This window comes from Anguilla rostrata, chromosome 10 (genome assembly GCF_018555375.3).
Source record: "Anguilla rostrata isolate EN2019 chromosome 10, ASM1855537v3, whole genome shotgun sequence".
Classification (NCBI taxonomy): domain Eukaryota; kingdom Metazoa; phylum Chordata; class Actinopteri; order Anguilliformes; family Anguillidae; genus Anguilla; species Anguilla rostrata.
In genome coordinates this window covers 2,220,214-2,239,884 of record NC_057942.1, presented here as the reverse complement: position 1 = coordinate 2,239,884, position 19,671 = coordinate 2,220,214, and the positions used below count along the sequence as shown (strand labels likewise).

The 19,671-nt window shown below is 53.6% G+C and overlaps 1 protein-coding gene across 1 annotated transcript in view; it reads left to right on the top strand.

The window, feature by feature from the left end:
• The window catches only part of sh2b3 (SH2B adaptor protein 3), a 43,605-nt gene that overhangs the window by 6,158 nt on the left and 17,776 nt on the right, over positions 1–19,671 (top strand). The window contains 1 exon segment of the mRNA XM_064353418.1: positions 7,259–8,194. Within this exon segment, the coding sequence (XP_064209488.1) occupies positions 7,286–8,194 (909 nt within the window). The 5' untranslated portion in view covers positions 7,259–7,285.

Genomic DNA, 19,671 nt, shown 5'->3' with positions numbered 1-19,671 from the left:
TCTCTCTCTCCCTCTTTCTCCCTCTCTCTTTCTCTCTCCCTCTTTCTCTCTCTCCCCCCTCTCTCTCTCCCCCTCTCTTCTTCTCCCTCCTCTCTTCTTCTCTCCCTCTCTCCCTCTCTCTTTCTTCTCCTCTCTCTCCTCTCCTCTCTTCTCTTCTCCCCCTCTCCTCTTCTCTCCCCTCTCTCTCTCTCTCTCCCCTCCCCTTCTCTCCTCCCCTCTCCTCTCTCTCTCTTCTCCTCTCCTCTTCCCTCTCTCCTCTTCCTCTCTCTCTGTCCTTCTCTCCCCTTCTCTTCTCTCTTCCTCTTTCTCTGTGTCTTTCTCTGCATTTCTCTCACCAGGTTAGAAGGGTTCATGATGGAGCGAAAGAGCAAAAGAGAGAGAGGAAGTAAGATGGAGAGACAGAGTACGTAAGAACGAGAGAGTGAGAGTGAGAAAGAGATAGAGAAAGGGAGAGAGATTGTTAGAGAGAGTATGAGAGAGAGATAGAGTGGGAGAGGAAGAGAGAGATAGAGAGTGTGAGCGAGAGAGAAAAAAAAAAGAGAGGGAGAGAGAGTTCAGCGGAACGGTGTGCTCAGGAAATGGACCTGTGAGAAAGCAGTGCGGTGGGGCGGTGTGGTGGTGGGGGTGGGTGAGCCTACCTCGGTGGGGGGGGGGGGGGGGGCAGCTCTCTCTCAGCAGTGAGGCTCTCTGCCCCCCCCCCCCCCCCCCCCCCCGCACTGAGCTGTACCTCCCTGCGTTACCACGGTCTCTTTTGGGTTTGTGGGGTGCAGGGGTGCAGGAGGGCGGGATGGGGTTTGACGGGACCTGACAGATGACCCGTCGGGTCAAACCGTCCCCCACCCCCCCCAGCCGCCAGCCCACAAAGGGCTGAGCCCAGGGGGAGGAACTGCGTTTCCCTGCCCGGGGTGGAGGTGATGTTTCCATAGCAACAGCCTACCTGCTGAGTCAGCTCACACCACAAGTGCCCCCCCCCCCCAGCCCCCCCTCATGCACGCAGGCATAGGCTCCCGTTCCTGTCTCGCTGAATTTTTTGCTACTGTTGCAAGCTTCTCCAGCGCTGTGGCCTGGCCCACCTCTTCAGATGAACTGATTTACATTATAAAATGTTTATTTTTTTGCAGGAGGGAGGGTGGGGGTGTGGTGGGGGTGTTGCCTCACTTGCGTCCGTGGTGTTAAAATCACAAGGGAATGACCTGCTGGTCGCAGTTACTCTGTTGACTCCCCCCCCCAACCCCCCCAACCCCCCCGTAGGGTTCTCTCTTCTTCTTTCACTTCCTCTCTCTCTCTCTTTTCTCTCTCTCTCCCTCCCTCTCATTGTTTGGTTGCTCTGGCTCAGTTTCCCAGCTTTATTCCTTCCTAAAGACAGGAAGTTGTTCAGAATGTGCAGTTCGGTTCGGTTCGGCGGGGTTATTCCGTTTTTTTTCTGTGTTATGCTGTGATTGGTGCGTTGTGTTGTGTGACAGTGTCAGGAGGCTGTGGCCTATGAAGATGTTTACTTCAGAGAGAAATGTTCATTTTTAAATATGAACTTCTATAAACAGATTTTTATGTGCATTCTGTGGCCTTGTTGCTATGGATATGGACTTTTTGGGGGTACATGCAGTGCAGCGCTGTTCATGTGTGCACCCCAAAACCCTCGTCCAGCCCAGCTCACATCTGTGTCTGCCTTCAACAGAAAGCACTCTGCCGGGACCAATCACAGCGTCCGAGGGACGGAGGGGGCGGGGCTTGCAGTTGGCTGGCCTTCAGTTCTGTCGGTTGAGGAAACGAGCTGAAGTTCAGTTTGGCGAATTGAAAGATGAGGTTCTGGGTTTAGGGAAGTGTTGTGGCGCTGGACCCTGGGAGACAGTGATAAATTTTCCCAGCGAGATGGTAAAACCACACGCTGCAGAAATATATCATATCGTGAAAGAAATGAACCAAACATGCCCCTAAAGAGGTTCTGCTAGCCATTTGCAACCAATTCAATGTATTATTATTATTTTTATTTTTTATAATAAGAATAATATAAATACATTTCGGACTCAAAGCTCAGACTCCAGGCTCAGACTCTAGGCTCAGACTCCCGGCTCTGACTCCAAGCTCAGTCTCGCGTCTGTTAGAGCAGTTTGGCCCCCTGGCCTCTTACCCTTGTCCGCATGCCAGCACACAAAGCGTTTTTATTTCTGCATTTTTACGGTTTCTTTTCTCCCTCTCTTTTCCATTATGTGCTCAGTCAGCAAACAATTACAGATTTTATATTTTATTTTACGAACTTCCAGTTTCTTTTTTACTTCTCTTTTTTTTTTTTTTTTTTTTCCTTCAAAGTGCAGGTGCTTTGGGAGAATGTGTTGATCACCGTGCTGGAAACCGAGCCCTTTAGACTGAAACTCTGACCAGCGGACTGCAGTGTTCTTCTTCATGACAAAAGTTTAAAAATAAAAAAAGAATACAATTTGAGTGCGTTAATAAGAAAGGTTTTATCCCAGCATCTCGGCTGGCTGAGATTTAGCGCACACTCACAGCGAAGGGAAACTATTCTGTAATGCAGCCTGTATGTGTGTGGTGGGGGGGGGGTGGGGTTAGGGGAGGGGGTGGGGGGGCAGTCCTCTCTGCCAGCTCTAAAGGAAGGGACAGCGTAAGGAGGCAGTGAGCCAGCTTTGAGGGGAGGGGGGGGGTGCCCCTCTGTCCCGCTCCAGGACGGGCCGCACAGAGCCGGGCAGTGTGCGTACACACAGATACCGCCACAGAGATATAAATAGGACCACCCAGCGAGGGGTTCCTGCAAATGCCCGAAAAATACCCGACGGCTGCAGCTGGGCGCCGTCCGAACCGCGCGCCTCGCGGGCGAGACCCCTGCGGGGGGCAGGGGGGCGCGGGGGGGGCGGCGGGCGTCCCGCACGGCGTTGGCGTAGCGCCCCGCGGCGGGAAGGGCCGCGTCGAGACGCCGGGGGAGGAAGTGCGGCCTTCGCTCTCAGACTGCTGAGTCATCCTCGGCCTGGGGGTGCTGATAGGAGCGCCGAGTCCGGGGGGCCAGCGAGGGGGGAGCGGGAGCGGGGGGGGGGGGCTAGGCGCACGTGCCTGCTGTGCGCCCGCTGACGTACCCCCGCATTCGCTGGCACGAAAACACACTCCTTAAAACGGAGAACGCGGAGAGAAGGCGGTAATCTGCCGAATGTAGGCTACCGCTTCCAGGCCGCAGATAACCAGGGTCTCCACGTGGCCTTGGCCTCCGTGTGCGCGGGTGCAGGGTGAAAACACAGCCCCCCCCTCGGTCCCCCCCCCCCCGGTTCCCCCCCACGTCCCCCCCCCGTCCCCTGTCCCCTTTGGGTGTGAATACTGGTGTTTTTAAAAGGTGTGAGGAGAGTTCCACAGCCCTTCCTCTTCACATAGGTTTGGCTTACATGGAGAAAGTGTTGGGTGAGTGGCAGTGTGGGGTGAGCGGCAGTGCGGGGTGAGCGGCAGTTCATGTTCCCCTTTGATGCATTAATGCAGTGGAACCCTGGGGTTCTGGGTTCTGCCGGGTTCTGCCGGGTTCTGCTGGGTTCTCCAGCCCTGGTCCTGGAGAGCCGCAGAGTCTGCTGTTTTTTTCACTGTAAAATTACACGACCAGTACAGACCCGATTAACAGGCTCTCCAGGACCAGGGCTGGGGGCCCCAGCAGACTGTAGTTCTCCAGGACCAGGGCTGGGGGCCCCAGAAGACTGTAGTTCTCCAGGACCAGGGCTAGGGGCCCCAGCAGACTGTAGTTCTCCAGGACCAGGGCTGGGGGCCCCAGCAGACTGTAGTTCTCCAGGACCAGGGCTGGGGGCCCCAGCAGACTGTAGTTCTCCAGGACCAGGGCTGGGGACCCCAGCAGACCCTGTGGCTCTCCGGGACCAGGATTGCGAACACCATTAACAGATTGAAATATTCAATCAACCTCTCAAGCAAAGTGCTTTCAGACTATGACAGATGTGATCCAGAATATCCATGATTTGGAAAAAGGCTTTAAATTAATTTACAAAGATGAGAACGGAGCAGTGGACAGTGTGACATCAGTGGACTTCCTTTCCTTGGCGAGAGCAGAAGTTTTTTTGGGATGTCGAAGAATGGGGGCCATGCTTGTCATGATCAGTGGGGCACATTGGTCCTACGCTACCCTCACCTCTGTAGGTTCCCAGAAATTGGGGGGGTGGGTGGGGGAGGGGCGGCGCGAGAGACAGTGGGATCAGTGTAAAGGAGGCCGATCCCCATGAGGAGGACCTTAGCTGGGACCAATCAGAAGCCAGTCCAGAAGGTTCCTCAATCTGAGCTTCATTCACAGTGACGTCAAAGCTTCCATTCATAAAGCTGTGTTTTTTTTTTTTTGAACCCTGTAAAATCTGCTCGACTTCATTTGATTAGATATTATTACTCGTCCCCGCCCCCAACCCCCGGCCCTCACAAATTCACACAAACACAGCGGCTGCTAATAGACTCGCGTCGCTCTCATGGTTGAGAAGCTGCCCATTGTGGTCAGTGAAACGGATAAGCGATGCTTGGTGTTGTTCTTTTTCTCTCTGCTTCTACACAGAAGATGAGGAAGAAGGAGAATTTCCAGCAGCTTCCTGTGGTACTTTCAGTTCTTCTTTGCGTGGGGAGCTGTTTCAGCGTGACACACCGAGGGAGTGGTGGCTGCTCTCTGTCCGTCTGGCCTTCGGTTACCAGAGTGTCGTCAGTTGATGCGTTCAATTTGAATTCCACTCGTGTGTTTTTCGTCATTTTAGATTTCTGTTGGGCCGTTGCTGTTTTTCAGTTGCGTGCGCGTCCTTGGGCAGACACTTGTTCGGTTTTATACAGGGGGAACAGTTCACTGCCTTGCTTCTCTTGTAAAGAACAAGCCCTGGATCCTTATCCAGAGGTCAGGCTTTTCTCTGCAGAAAAGTTAAGTTTGGAGTCTGGTCCCATTGCTGTTCCTCAGTTGTGAAACTTACCTGTAGCTCTTCCACCTGTTTTAGCCATTAGGCTGTGAATTAGCTAGTTGGACAGTGTGGCCCTTTGGGTTTGTTCAGAAGAATATCGTGATTTAAGGTTCTTTTGGAGACTTTTTAGTTTGGATCTCTGCCTTCAGGATGTTTGGGTCAGTCGTTTGTATCAGATTAAGCTTTTTCAGAATTTATTTTTGGCTGGACCGCAACAGTGGTCAAACGCGGATGTCTGTGACTGACTGAGTGAGTGAGTGATGAAGTTACACCATTGGTCGGCCGAGTTATGACGTCACACCATTGGTTGGCCAGTCCAGCCGTATACTAGGTTTTGACCACCTGGTCTTGTTAAAGGAGGCCAGACCGTGCAGTTTTAAGTTGATTCAGACAGGAGGGGAAAGCAGAGAGGGTTACAGGCAGATTTGGGAACGCAGTGCAGAAAGTCCCATTTTGGTTGTTAAGAACGCACATGCAAACTCACACACGCAGAGGTGCACATACACACACGCAGAACACACATACACACACGCACACACGCGTGCTCACACACACACACACACACACACACACACAAAATGACTCAGATTTAAATATTAAATCGGTTGGAGCAGATGTTTTTTACATTAAAGAGCTGTGTTACCATAGCTTCATTTGAGAGAGAGAGAGAGGGAGAGGGGGAGAGAGAGAGAGGGAGAGGGGGGGGGGAGCGGGGAGAGAGAGGGAGAGAGGGGAGAGGGGGAGAGAGGGAGAGGGGAGAGGGGGGGAGAGAGAGAGGAGAGGGGGGAGAGAGAGAGAGAGAGAGAGAGAGAGAGAGAGAGAGAGGAGAGGAGGAGAGAGAGAGGGAGGAGGGGGGAGAGAGGGGAGAGAGAGAGAGAGAGAGAGAGGGGGGAAGAGGAGAGAGAGAGAGAGAGGGGAGAGATGAGGAAGAGGGGAGAGAGAGAGAGGGAGAGGAGGAGAGGAGGAGAGAGAGGGAGGGAGGGGAGAGAGGAGAGAGAAGAGAGAGGAGAGGGGGGAGAGAGGAGGAGTGAGGAGAGAGAGAGAGAGCGAAAGAGGGAGAGAGGAGGAGAAGGAGAGAGAGGGAGAGAAGAGAGGGAGAGGGAGAGAGAGAGAGAGAGGGAGCAGGAGCGGGAGAGAGGGAGGGGGAGAGGGGGAGAGAGTTGTGATTTACTCGTTTGGGGGTATTCCAGAGGGTTGTGGTGAGCAGTGCATTGTGGGTGCGAGAGCGCGGATGTGCAGAAGCGGAGACGCAGAGCGCTGGATGTCTCACGCGCTCGTTTACTGGCCCCGTTGCGTTTATTTCCTGTCAGGACCAGGAATGGTGCTGATCAGAGTCTGCAAACTGCCCCCCCCATCCACCCCCCTCCCCCCCGGCCCCTGTGTTAGTCTCCACACTGCTCCTCAGTAACACTCATCCCCCCCCCCCGAGTGACTCAGTGCGTGAATCACGTCTTCCTTTCTTTCTTCCTCTTCTCCTCCAGCCCTCCCGAGAGACAAAGTGCTGAGGTCCAGATGTTTCTGCAGCTTGTGCTGTTAGATGGGCTGGGGGCGGGCGGGGTTGGGGGGGGGGGGGGCCGTTTAGGAGTCAGCAGGTCTCCACAGACTCTCGCACATTTGCACAGGAAGGGGAGGAGTCGAGACGGTGCTTACTCTCGGGGCTCGTCTGGAAATTTGCCTAACCGGATTAGCACCCTCTGGGAATTAAAAATTATCATCTTTTATTTGCATATTCTTTGCTGCTCTTGAGTTAAAGGGCACTGGGCTGGTAAACTGAAGGTTGCAGGTTTGAATCCCAGGTTGGACACTGCCGCTCATTCCGGTGTTTAAGCTGAACTGCGTCAGTACAAATCCAGCTGGATAAATGGATGCCATTTGCACATAAGCTGTGTGTAAGTCACTCTGGAAAAGAGGGACTGGAGAGTGTCGGTAATGTAAATGTGATGAAAGGATCTGGTGTATGAGTTCGGCAGAAATGTACAGTGAATGGTGCAGTCAAATGTAGAGTGAATGGTGCGTGAACTGTGGAGTGAATGGGTGAATGGTGAGTGAATGGGTGAATGGTGCAGTGAAATGTAGAGTGAATGGGCGAATGGTGAGTGAATGGGTGAATGGTGCAGTCAAATGCAGAGTGAATGGTGTGTGAACTGTGGAGTGAATGGGTGAATGGTGAGTGAATGGGTGAATGGTGCAGTGAAATGTAGAGTGAATGGTGAGTGAATTGTGGAGTGAATGGGTGAATGGTGCAGTGAATGGGTGAATGGTGAGTGAATGGGTGAATGCGTGTCAGGCTGTGAGCAGGTCTCTCTGACGTCTGCCTCGTGTGTGTTTCCCCCCAGTGATCCTCAGCTGTGCTGATAACTGCGATGAATGGAAACACTACCCAATCAGGGACGAGCAGGCCTTCCACATCACAGCCCCAGGGCTGGCGGGACTTCTGCGAGCTGCACGCGGCAGCCGTGGCTCGGGAGCTGGCCAAGCACTACCGCCTCTTCGCCAGAGAGCGCCCCCTGCAGGATGTGCTCCCGCCCGACAGCTTCTCCAAGCAGTTCAGCGACCTGTTCCAGAGGCACTTCAGCCGGGAGGTGTCCCGAAATGCGCCCCCTTCCCCTCCGCCGCCCCCCCTGCCCCCATCGGCTGTGAGCGGCCGACTGTGGACCACCTTGCTGGACTACCGGGAGGCCGGCCGGCCGGGCCCCCCCGCTCTGGCCTCCAAGGCGGGGCCACTGGCCCCCGGGTCGCCCCCGCCTCCGCAGCGGGAACTGGAGCTTCCGCTACGGCAGGCTGCCCCCGCTGACACTACCCGCCCCGCCTCCCCTCCCTGCCGCCGCAGCCAGGAGGAGGTGTCGGCGCGCCCCCCCGTCACGCCCCAACGGTACAGCCCGCCCCCGCTCGTCACCGCCACACCCGACGCTGACGTCACGCACCTGTCCGTCAGCCAGATCCAGCAGAGCGTGTATCGGCTGGTGAAGAAGAAGCAGCCCAAGGAGGCTCCGCCCTCCCCCCGCGAGGACACGCCCCTCGTCACCCCGCCCGCCATCCCGCCCCCGGCCTCCTCCTCCCCCCCCTCCTCCTCCTCGTTCCTGGACAGGGTTGCCAACATGTTCCGCGGGAGGAGGAGGGCGGAGCCGCGGGGCAGTTTTAAGGAGGGCCAGCTCAGGTACATGGTGGTGGACGACACGATCTCCGACGTCCCGCCGCGCTGGCAGCGCTGCCGGCTGCTGGTCCGCCGCGGCTCCAACGGCTTCCGGCTGGAGCTCTTCGACCCGCCCAAGGTAAGGCTGTCAATCACCCCGCCGAGCCTGGCGCTAGCGCCGCGCCGCTAACGGCCGTTCGCAGTCGGCCAGCCTGCCGCAGTCCAGGCAACGACGAGGCTCAGGCTAGCCATCGACAGTAAGGCTTCGCGAACCTCGTAGGGGGCGGAGCCGTGACAGGCTGTCGGTTCGCGTCACTCGTTTGCTTGAAGCAGCCGCATTCGCTCGCTGTCCAGCAGACAGCCATTGTGTTGAGTTTGTTAGCATGTTAGCAGACACATCCATTGTGTTCAGTTGGTTAGCGCATTAGCGGACACAGCCATTGTGTTGAGTTGGTTAGCATGTTAGCAGACACATCCATTGTGTTGAGTTGGTTAGCATGTTAGCAGACACAGCCATTGTGTTCAGTTGGTTAGCATGTTAGCAGACACAGCCATTGTGTTGAGTTGGTTAGCATGTTAGCAGACACATCCATTGTGTTCAGTTGGTTAGCGCATTAGCGGACACAGCCATTGTGTTGAGTTGGTTAGCATGTTAGCAGACACATCCATTGTGTTCAGTTGGTTAGCGCATTAGCAGACACAGCCATTGTGTTGAGTTGGTTAGCATGTTAGCAGACACAGCCATTGTGTTCAGTTGGTTAGCATGTTAGCAGACACAGCCATTGTGTTCAGTTGGTTAGCATGTTAGCAGACACAGCCATTGTGTTCAGTTGGTTAGCATGTTAGCAGACAGCCATTGTGTTGAGTTCGTTAGCATGTTAGCAGACACATCCATTGTGTTCAGTTGGTTAGCGCATTAGCGGACACAGCCATTGTGTTCAGTTGGTTAGCGTGTTAGCAGACACAGCCATTGTGTTGAATGCAGTAGCACGTTAGCGCACTGTTGCTGTTCGCAGGGGCTCTGCTCTGCTGCACTGGAATCTTGGCAAGCGCCACTCACTGCTCAGCTCAGGCTAAGAAAATAGCCTTAAAAGGAAGGGAGCTATTAGAGTTAGCACACACACACACACGTGCGCACATAGTATTGCACTCACACACATACACACACATACACACAAACACACAGGCATAAGCATGCATGCACACACACACACACACACATTCTGGGATATGCATGCGCACACACACTCACACACACACACACATTAAATCGGCACTTTATCTGGTACACCTGCTCATTAACGCAAATGTCCTGCTCCTTCAGACAGCGATATAAACCGTGCAGACGTGGTGAAGAGGTTTGGTTGGTTATTAACCAAACAGTCGACTGGGCGGGAGGCCTGATCTAAGCAGCTGAGTGCTGTGGTCTGAGTGCTGGTGCCAGACCTGCTGGTTCCAGCCTCTCAGAAGCAGCTGCCCTCCCGGTATGTTCACGCTCTGCAGTCTCTAGAGTTCACAGAGAAGGGGTGTGATAAACAGACCTCTGAGTGGCAGCTCTACGGGGGTAACGCACCCAGTTACTGAGAGAGATCAGAGGAGAGTGGGCACAGACAGGCCACAAAGTCTCACACACACACACGTGCACATACACAAACACACACACACACTCACACACACGCACGCACACACACACACACACACACACACACGGGCACATACACACACACACGCGCACATACACAACACACACACACGCGCGCACATACACAAACACACACCACACACGCGCACACACACACATAACACACAACACACGTGCACATACACAAACACACACACACACTCACACACACGCGCGCACATACACAAACACATACACAGACTCACACACACACTCAGACGCACACATACACACACACACACACACACACACGCACATACACAAACACTCACACACACATGCGCACATACACAAACGCACACACACACACATATGCGCACATACACACTTACACACACACACACTCAGACGCGCACACACACACACACACTCATACGCGCACATACACAAACACAAACACATACTCACACACACACACACACACACACACGCGCACACGCATACACACACACATATGTGTGCACCCACTTAAGCAAGCTAAGGTGTGGTATCCCATAGAGCTGCTGTTGCCATACACTGTGTGTGTGTGTTGACTGTGTTGTTGTGTGTGTGTGTGCTGTGTATGCTGTATGTGTGTGTGCTGTTGCTGATGTGTGTGCATGTATGCCTTATTGTCATTCTGTTGTGTGTTGGTGTATGACGTAGTATGGTGTGTGCATGTTATGCCTGTGTGTGTGTGTGTGATTGCCTGTATTTTGCTTTTGTGTTGTGTGTGTGCATGTATATTCCTGTGTGTGTGTTTGTGTGTATGTACAGTATGTATGTGTGTGTGTGTTTGTGTGTGTGTGTGTGTGGTGTGTATTTTGTGTGTGTGTGTGTGTGTGTGTACTATTTCTGCTGTGTGTGTGTGTGTGTGTTTGTGTGTGTGTGTGTGTGTGTGTGTGTCAGTGTGTGGTGTGTGTGTTTGTGTTGTGTGTGTGTGTGTGTGTGTGTGTGTGTGTGTGTGTGTGTGTGTGTGCGTGTGTGTTTGTGTGTGTGTACAGTATGTGTGCGTGTGCGTGTGCCCTCCTCGCAGTACTCCGTGCGGCGATGTTGAGAAATCTGACGCCAGACAGCGTCTTTAAGTACAATGGCGGCGTCACGCGGGTCATTCTGCAGAAGAAGGAAACTGGTCGCGGTCCGATAGCGGGCTGTGCGTGAGAAACCTGCCGCTGGGGAAGTCTTCGAACGCGGCTTGCGCGAGCCTGATAATTCACGCGGATAAAACGCCGTCCGATTTCAGAGAAATTCATTATTGTCCGCGCAGAATTTTCAGAAACGCGTTTCTGCGTCTTACCCCCCCTTGCAAGCTGCTGAGTTTGAAGAACAGACGTGGCAGGGATCGTCTAACCGTCCGCGCGCGTTCCAGCGAAAACTTTAGCAGAATAGCAACAGCTGGGACTCGAAACGCTCTGTCGGAGGTTATTTCGGTTCTTGGGTATTTTTAAATCGAGAGGGAGAGAGAGATGTTGACTCTCGACTTTCAATGCTTCATTTGCACGTTACATGGAAGTTAAGCCATTAGAAGCTGATCTTGGATGAGAATCCACTTTTAGAACCGGGTTTGGGGTTTGGATTTGGGTTTAAAAGAGCTGGTCCTTCATTTTCTGGGGTGCTCAGTTACTTTTCCTTTGCTTAATTGATGGTCTGTGTGCATTCAGCACTAGTGAAGTAGCCCACTGTATATTTCTATGATTTTTTATGGGTGCTTGAAGTGAGGAGAACGGGACCTTTGGGAGGACTGGAGAAGCCCCTGAATTGGTGGCAGGGAGACCCCTGAACTAAGACTGCAGCATTCCATGCACATTGGCCCTAAATACGCACGGCAAACACCCTAAAAACTTATTCAAAGCCTGCCCTCGACGGAAGAGGAGTTCTGTTAGGGGAAAACGCTCTTTAAAAATGAATCGACTATACTGCATGCAGACGTCTTGTTACTAAGCAGCACACTAAAGATCCACGGCAGAAAATTAAGATGCGTTACTGTCGTCTTGTGCTCCTTTGCTCCGCCTGTATGACTCATTTTTAAAAACAGGGCAAATTTACAGTAACAATGCTTGTTATTTTTGAGGTGTCTCCAGCAGTGTGGGCTGCGTGTTTGACTGCCAACTGTCACCCCCTAGGGCTGCTTTGAACCAGCACTAGGAAGCTGTGAGAGAGAGAGAGAGAGAGAAAAAAAAGTGTAAAGATGATGTTAAAGAGATCTGTCAAAGGTCATGGGAACAAGAAGAATTTTTATTTACTTGTTTTTTTTTTTTTTAACTAATGACTGATAAGGGTGCTCGAGCTCGAGAGGATCAGTCAGCATTCTCGTCTCTGATTGGTCAGAATGTGCAGAGAGGGAAATGGCGTCTTGATTCTTTTGAGAAGAGGCTGGCCCGTGCGACGTCGCTCCGCGGCTTTCTCCAGATTCGTTTTGGCGGGTCTGCCCTTGCCCCTCCCTTCGTCCCTCCCTCCCCTCACCTCGTACCCGTGCTCCGTTCTGGGACAGGATGGAGGTTTAAAATCTCACCGCAGGTTTGGCCCCGCCCACTGCGTTTGTCGGCTGCGGAGGGAATTGTGGGAAACGCGCGGGACGCAGGACTCGTGGGACCGAATCACGCCGTCGCCTTTGACCCCCTCTGACCCCTGATCGTGGCCGTCACCGCGGCAACTAGCCGCGCGCTTGGTTAAGCCGCGCGTTCCGAGCGCCGGGCTTTCCGGTCCCGCTGCATTCTGTCCTCAGAAGCAGGGGAAAACCCGAGGAGGAATGTGCTGGTCCCCCCGGGACGTGCCACGGAATATTCCGGAGAGAGGCTTTTGTCACCTCGCGGTCCCAGCCGATCTGCTGCAGAACCTGGGTAACTCTTTAGAGGCCGAGACAGACACGGGGGGGGGGTGGGGGGGGGGCATAGTGGCTTTGGGTGTGGGAGGTGGGTACTCAGACTCCTGTGTTGCCAACGGTTACGGGAATGTGTGAGGTGAGCTTTAGGCGCTGTGGGAATGTGTCACTGTGTGAGGTTTAGACTCTGTGGGAATGTGTCACTGTGTGAGGTTTAGACTCTGTGGGAATGTGTCACTGTGTGAGGTTTAGACTCTGTGGGAATGTGTCACTGTGTGAGGTTTAGACTCTGTGGGAATGTGTCACTGTGTGAGGTTTAGACTCTGTGGGAATGTGTCACTGTGTGAGGTTTAGACTCTGTGGGAATGTGTCACTGTGTGAGGTTTAGACTCTGTGGGAATGTGTCACTGTGTGAGGTTTAGACTCTGTGGGAATGTGTCACTGTGTGAGGTTTAGACTCTGTGGGAATGTGTCGCTGTGTGAGGTTTAGACTCTGTGGGAATGTGTCACTGTGTGAGGTTTAGACTCTGTGGGAATGTGTCACTGTGTGAGGTTTAGACTCTGTGGGAATGTGTCACTGTGTGAGGTTTAGACTCTGTGGGAATGTGTCACTGTGTGAGGTTTAGACTCTGTGGGAATGTGTCGCTGTGTGAGGTTTAGACTCTGTGGGAATGTGTCACTGTGTGAGGTTTAGACTCTGTGGGAATGTGTCACTGTGTGAGGTTTAGACTCTGTGGGAATGTGTCACTGTGTGAGGTTTAGACTCTGTGGGAATGTGTCACTGTGTGAGGTTTAGACTCTGTGGGAATGTGTCACTGTGTGAGGTTTAGACTCTGTGGGAATGTGTCACTGTGTGAGGTTTAATGGATCAGCAGCAAAAAAACTGAATCAGCTGAGTTTTCACTTCTGTCTTTTTTTTGTTCACTTTTTTTCGTACACCCCCCCCCCCCCCCAAACTGCCGGGTTTTTCTCTCAGGAATATGTCAGTGTCCCACTGGTGCTCCTAGAGACGGGGAAATGCATGAGCAGGGATGAACTCCGTGATGAAAGAGATTCATTAATACAGAAAACGAACAGCTTTTCCCCTTTTATTTTTTACACGAGGAAAGGCGTTATCCTTCACTCCTGTGTCCCACTCTCGAACGGAACGTTATGGGAAATTCCGACAGTTCTCCCAAAACCAGGAAGCCCATCTGCTCCGCGTTACTCCGGTGGGAAAGACCAGCGGAGCGCCTCGCACCGTCGTTTTAATCACGTCTACGCGCCGCGTCCGAGCCGACGAACCGGTGCCCAGACCACCACCAGGAAACGCAGTTAACTTTTTAACGTTCTACTGCAGTCCGGAAAGAGAAAACGGACCCTGGAATGATCTCCTTCCCGGCGCTAACACCTACGACAGGCGCTAACCCGCTTAGCGCTCCTCGGGCACGCGGCCTTGTGACCTCAGCTCTGTGAAAACTCCAAGGCCGAGTTGGAGAGCGAGGGAGCCTACCCAGAATGCACTGGGTGGGCGACAGGGGCGCTTAAAACCCGCGTGAGAAGGAGGTTCTGGATGGAGGTCAAACGTGTCATTTTCACCTGAAACGTGTAGCGGCGTTGCCGGCGGCTTCCTGATTGCTCGGCTGTTTCAAACCGAGAGATGAAATTTGCGCCCCTTGCAGACCGGGGCTTTGGTGTGGACGGGGACACTGGAAAGTCTGACTGATGTAAGCTTCTCCACATCCGTTTAGAAATGACACTACCAGGCAGTCAGATGACACAGTGCAGTTTCAGTTCATTGCAATATCAGAATTTTGTTTTATTTTTTTGCCCCGTCTGTTTGGTGCTGTCGATGGCTGAGCAGATCTTGCATCACACTTGCGTTTTGAGTGTCTGCGTTTTTTGGTGTTTCCTAAATTCTCGCTTTGAATAGTGTGAATTTAGAATTTGAGACCTCTGTTCTGAGGCTACCTTTTTCTCGGTAATAAAACAGGATGTGTTGTTTGTTCTCGCTGGGTGTTCTTTCTGGAGCGGCTCGTGTGTGCGTGTGTGTGTTTGTTGTAGGTACGAGCTCTTCATGAGGCCCGTATTTAATGTGGTTTAGAGAGCAGTTGAAAGCGTGTTGGAGCCGTGCGCTTCTGGCTGCTTGTTGTCTGTGTCAGTTAATCTTTGTGGTGAAGAGAACTTCGACTCGAATCCACCAAGTTGCCCTGCGAGACCGAAATAAATATGCCGGGTGTTATCTGGTGCGTCCCCCACATTTCCAATTTTGTCACTTGTTTTTTTGTTTGTTTTGTGTTCTCTTAAAATTGAATTTGAATGTGTGCCATGTCAAATCTCAGCCTGGGGTTCTAAACTGATGCAGAGAACTGTTGATGCAGTGTATTTCTTTCAAATGTGTTTCTGAGTTCTTGTTGACCTGGATAATTTAACATCTGATAGTGGTGCTCACTGCGTTAGTGAGCTTTCCTGGAGCCAGTCTTTCTGACCCCCCCATCGTCTCTCCCCCTCTCTCTCTCTCTCGCTCTCTCTCTCTGTCTCTCTCTCTCTCTCTCTCTCCCCCTCTCTCTCTCTCTCTCTCTCTCATTTCCTCCGTCCTCCGAGCACCAGGATCAGCGAGCATCGTTCTGTTAAAACGCTGCTCTTCTCTTGGACCTCAGTTTGTCTTTCAAGCCTTTGCTTCCTTTAGTGCACTCGCTTCTGAATAGATCAGTAAAATCTTTCAGGCGGCAGACGGCCTCTTTTTTTTTTTACATATAACTTATCACTGCGTTCGGTTAATCAATAATGGAATATAGGCCTGAATGTCTATAGTGGATTTACAATAGTGGTCAGACCTGTGCTGTGATGTGATTGGGTGGTCTGACATGTGCTGTGATGTGATTGGGCGGTCTGACGTGCGTTGTGATGTGATTGGGCGATTTGACGTGCGCTGTGCTGTGATTGGGCGGTCTGACGTGCGCTGTGCTGTGATTGGGCGGTCTGACGTGCGCTATGCTGTGATTGGGCGGTCTGACAGTTCCGCAGCCAAAGGCGTTAGCAGCACACACAGCCTGCCGGTATTTGGACAGCGTCTAATCTCCAGTGCCGGGCCCGCAGAAAGCCTCGCACCCCCTGTTGTTTTAGGAGGGGGGGAGATGTCCCGGCTCGGGGCGGAAAAGCGCTGAGCTCGGCATGGCCCGGGGCAGGGGGGGTGGAACGGCCCCGTGAGAGAGTCTGAGAGGGGCTTTGTTCTCCGAACGGGCACTCTGGGATTCCTGCTGCGTAGCGGGGAGATGCGCAGATGCGCAGTCCGGCCGGAGCGGCGCAGCTGCTCCTGCGCTGTCACATCGCCGTCCGTCTCTGTGCATGCGCCTGTGAGAGAGGTTTTCGTCCGGCTCCCTCTCTCCCGCCAAAACCTCTGAGTTCCTGTGAAAGACCACCGTGGACATGGTGTTGGGAAGTGTTGAGCCTGTGCTGGGTTAGAGCTCTGAGCTGATGGGGGTGGAGCCTGTGCTGGGTTAGAGCTCTGAGCTGATGGGGGTGGAGCCTGTGCTGGGTTAGAGCTCTGAGCTAATGGAGGTGATCAGCCTGTGCTGGGTTAGAGCTCTGAGCTAATGGAGGTGATCAGCCTGTGCTGGGTTAGAGCTCTGAGCTGATGGGGGTGGAGCCTGTGCTGGGTTGGAGCTCTGAGCTGATGGGGGTGGAGCCTGTGCTGGGTTAGAGCCCTGAGCTGATGGGGGTGGAGCCTGTGCTGGGTTAGAGCTCTGAGCTGATGGGGGTGGAACCTGTGCTGGGTTAGAGCTCTGAGCTGATGGGGTGGAGCCTGTGCTGCTCGGCTAATAGGTCAGCCTGTGCTGAGCTGATGAGGTGATCAGCCTGTGCTGGGTTAGAGCTCTGAGCTGATGGAGGTGATCAGCCTGTGCTGGGTTAGAGCTCTGAGCTGATGGGGGTGGAGCCTGTGCTGGGTTAGAGCTCTGAGCTGATGGGGTGGAGCCTGTGCTGGGTTAGAGCTCTGAGCTAATGGAGGTGATCAGCCTGTGCTGGGTTAGAGCTCTGAGCTAATGGAGGTGACAGCCTGTGCTGGGTTAGAGCTCTGAGCTAATGGGGTGTAGCCTGTGCTGGGTTAGAGCTCTGAGCTATGGAGGTGATCAGCCTGTGCTGGGTTAGAGCCCTGAGCTGATGGGGGTAGGGCCTGTGCTGGGTTAGAGCTCTGAGCTGATGGGGTGGAGCCTGTGCTGGGTTAGAGCTCTGAGCTAATGGAGGTGATCAGCCTGTGCTGGGTTAGAGCTCTGAGCTGATGGGGTGGAGCCTGTGCTGGGTTAGAGCTCTGAGCTGATGGGGGTGGAGCCTGTGCTGGGTTAGAGCTCTGAGCTAATGGAGGTGATCAGCCTGTGCTGGGTTAGAGCTCTGAGCTGATGGAGGTGATCAGCCTGTGCTGGGTTAGAGCTCTGAGCTGATGGGGGTGGAGCCTGTGCTGGGTTAGAGCTCTGAGCTGATGGGGGTGGAACCTGTGCTGGGTTAGAGCTCTGAGCTAATGGAGGTGATCAGCCTGTGCTGGGTTAGAGCTCTGAGCTAATGGAGGTGATCAGCCTGTGCTGGGTTAGAGCTCTGAGCTGATGGGGTGGAGCCTGTGCTGGGTTAGAGCTCTGAGCTAATGGAGGTGATCAGCCTGTGCTGGGTTAGAGCCCTGAGCTGATGGGGGTAGGGCCTGTGCTGGGTTAGAGCTCTGAGCTGATGGGGTGGAGCCTGTGCTGGGTTAGAGCTCTGAGCTAATGGAGGTGATCAGCCTGTGCTGGGTTAGAGCCCTGAGCTGATGGGGGTAGGGCCTGTGCTGGGTTAGAGCTCTGAGCGGAAAGACCCTGCGCTGGGTTAGACACAGGAAATCAACACTTCTGTTTCCACCCCCTCTCTGTGGCACATTTGGTCGGTAAAATACTGAGAGAGTGAGAGAGAGAGAGATGGGAGAGAGACATTAACACTGCACTGAGTGAGAGAGATGGGAGAGAAACATAGACACTGCAGAGAGAGCTGATGGGTGAATACCCTGCTTTCTACCCTCAAACGCTTCTCTTCTTCTTCTCTTGTTCTGAAAACCCTTTGAACCTTCACAGCCGTGTCACCAGCTGTTTTCTGCTGGGTTTGGCCCTTTCCTTAAGGTGTTTCGGTCTTAACCACACAGGCAAACGGAAAAAAATAATAATGAAAATGTATGCGAGCTGCGTCAGTGAGCTCAGGGGCAGTGCTGTTCACGGCCCCGGAGTTTTAACCCAGTAGCTTCACCTGTTTTGCCCGGAAAGGAAGACCTGTACTGGAAATGCACAGCTGAGAATCTGACTGAAGAGGCTTCACGGCCGTGTGGTGCGGTTTCTGGTGAAACCGCGGCCCGGCCTTTACTGAAATACCACGGCTCGTTTTCTCCACGCTTGGAGGATTTTAAGCAGCATAGTAAGATCTGCTCTTTGGCGAAAAGCTGGCAGGAGACCCAGGATAGGGGGGGATTTTGTGAGGCTGTTTCGTGTGTTTAATTTGGGTCCGGATGTGAGTTTGGCATTCTTGATCATCAGCTGTGTGTCTGGGGAGATGGTGGGGTGGGGGTGGGGGGCGATGAGCTCGAGGAGCTCGGGACGGGCGGGTGGTCAGGCTGACGTGCTCCTTCGGCCCTCTGACGTATTTCTAGTCTTCCGGAATGTCGGCGAGGTGCACCGTCCGATCCCTCACCCTCCCTGGGGACGTCCCGTCAGTGGGGGGGGGGGGGGGGGGGCTCATCCGGGTGCAGTGCATCCTGGGAAACCCCTGGTGACAACGCAGGAATGCTAGGCGGGGGCTGTCATCGTGCGGGTCGGTCTGAGAAAGGGACCCTGGGAAGCACTCTGGGGCGGGGGCAAGGGTCCGGGTAGGGGGGGCAATGCGCCTCTGAGAGAAGAAACATTCTCTATGCACCCCCCCCCTCCCCCCAATCTCCAAAATCCCCATCCGGCAGGCGGATGGGAGCTAGCCCACAGCGTTAGCGTCTTTAGATTGCGCTGCATTGATGTTCAGATGCCCGTATCCAGCCTATAAAAGCACAGCTCAGTAACAACAGCATGATTTCAGCTGTCAGATCGGATTCACACAGAGGAATTCACCACACTGTAATCCGGAAGCACATGTGCACATGTACATGCCGTATGTTTGTACAGCTGAGTTGTTTGATGGAGCAGGACTGTTGAGTGCTTTATCAGCCGTGTTCCACCTGGGAATCGAACCTGCAACCCCTTAGGTACAGCACAAGCCCCGTCCTGGTGCAGTGCTGAGCTGGGGTGTGGCGCCTCAAGCAGGGCGTCGATCTCTCCTCACGCGGAGCGGTTTCCCCTGCTGCTACAGATGTGTTTACTGAGGGGGGAAAGACGTGAGTGATCCTGAAAGAGCCACTGAGCCTGCAGGTGCAGCCAGCCACAGTGCCCCCTCCCCCCCCTCCCAAACCCACCGCCCCCCGCCTCCACCCCCAGCCCCAGAACCCGTTTTACATTTTGCACGCCTTCCAAAAATTCCTGAAGAACGAGTTGTGTGCAGAGCAGAGCAGACGTGTGTGCTTCGTCTTCGGCATCATCGCCCAGGAACTGTGCCTCATCCGGAGAGGGACCTCAGCGCCCGAGCGCCCGAGCGCTTTCCCAGGTGAAGCCCGCGCACATCGCCGGGCGGCTCTGACAGCGCGAGACCGAGGGGCCCCGACGACGGGGGCCCCAGTCGCACGTGTCCAGGTTATAATTAAGCACCTTCCTGTTTTCTGTTCTGCTCCGTGGACAACAGGCGCTTCTGAATTCACACGTGATCCGCAACTCCCCCTCCCCCAATTTCTTTTTTTTTTTTTGTTTCAGGCTTTTGACAGCACGTTTTTTTGTAGGAATGTAGAAGAGGGTTCTCTTCCCAAAAATAGAGCGAAGAAGAATTCAGTCAGGGGCTTTCTGCGTGTGGCTGTGGCGGAAAGCTCACCGCCATTTCTGAGTGTGCCAGTCACCGCCATTTCTGAGTGTGCCAGTCACCGCCATTTCTGAGTGTGCCAGTCACCCCCATTTCTGAGTGTGCCAGTCACCAGTGGCTGGCCTAGGAATGCTATGCCAGGCTAGACATTGATCCACCGAAACATTTTCCACTAATGATTCATTCTTTTTTTTTTTTTTTTGTTGCTTTTTTT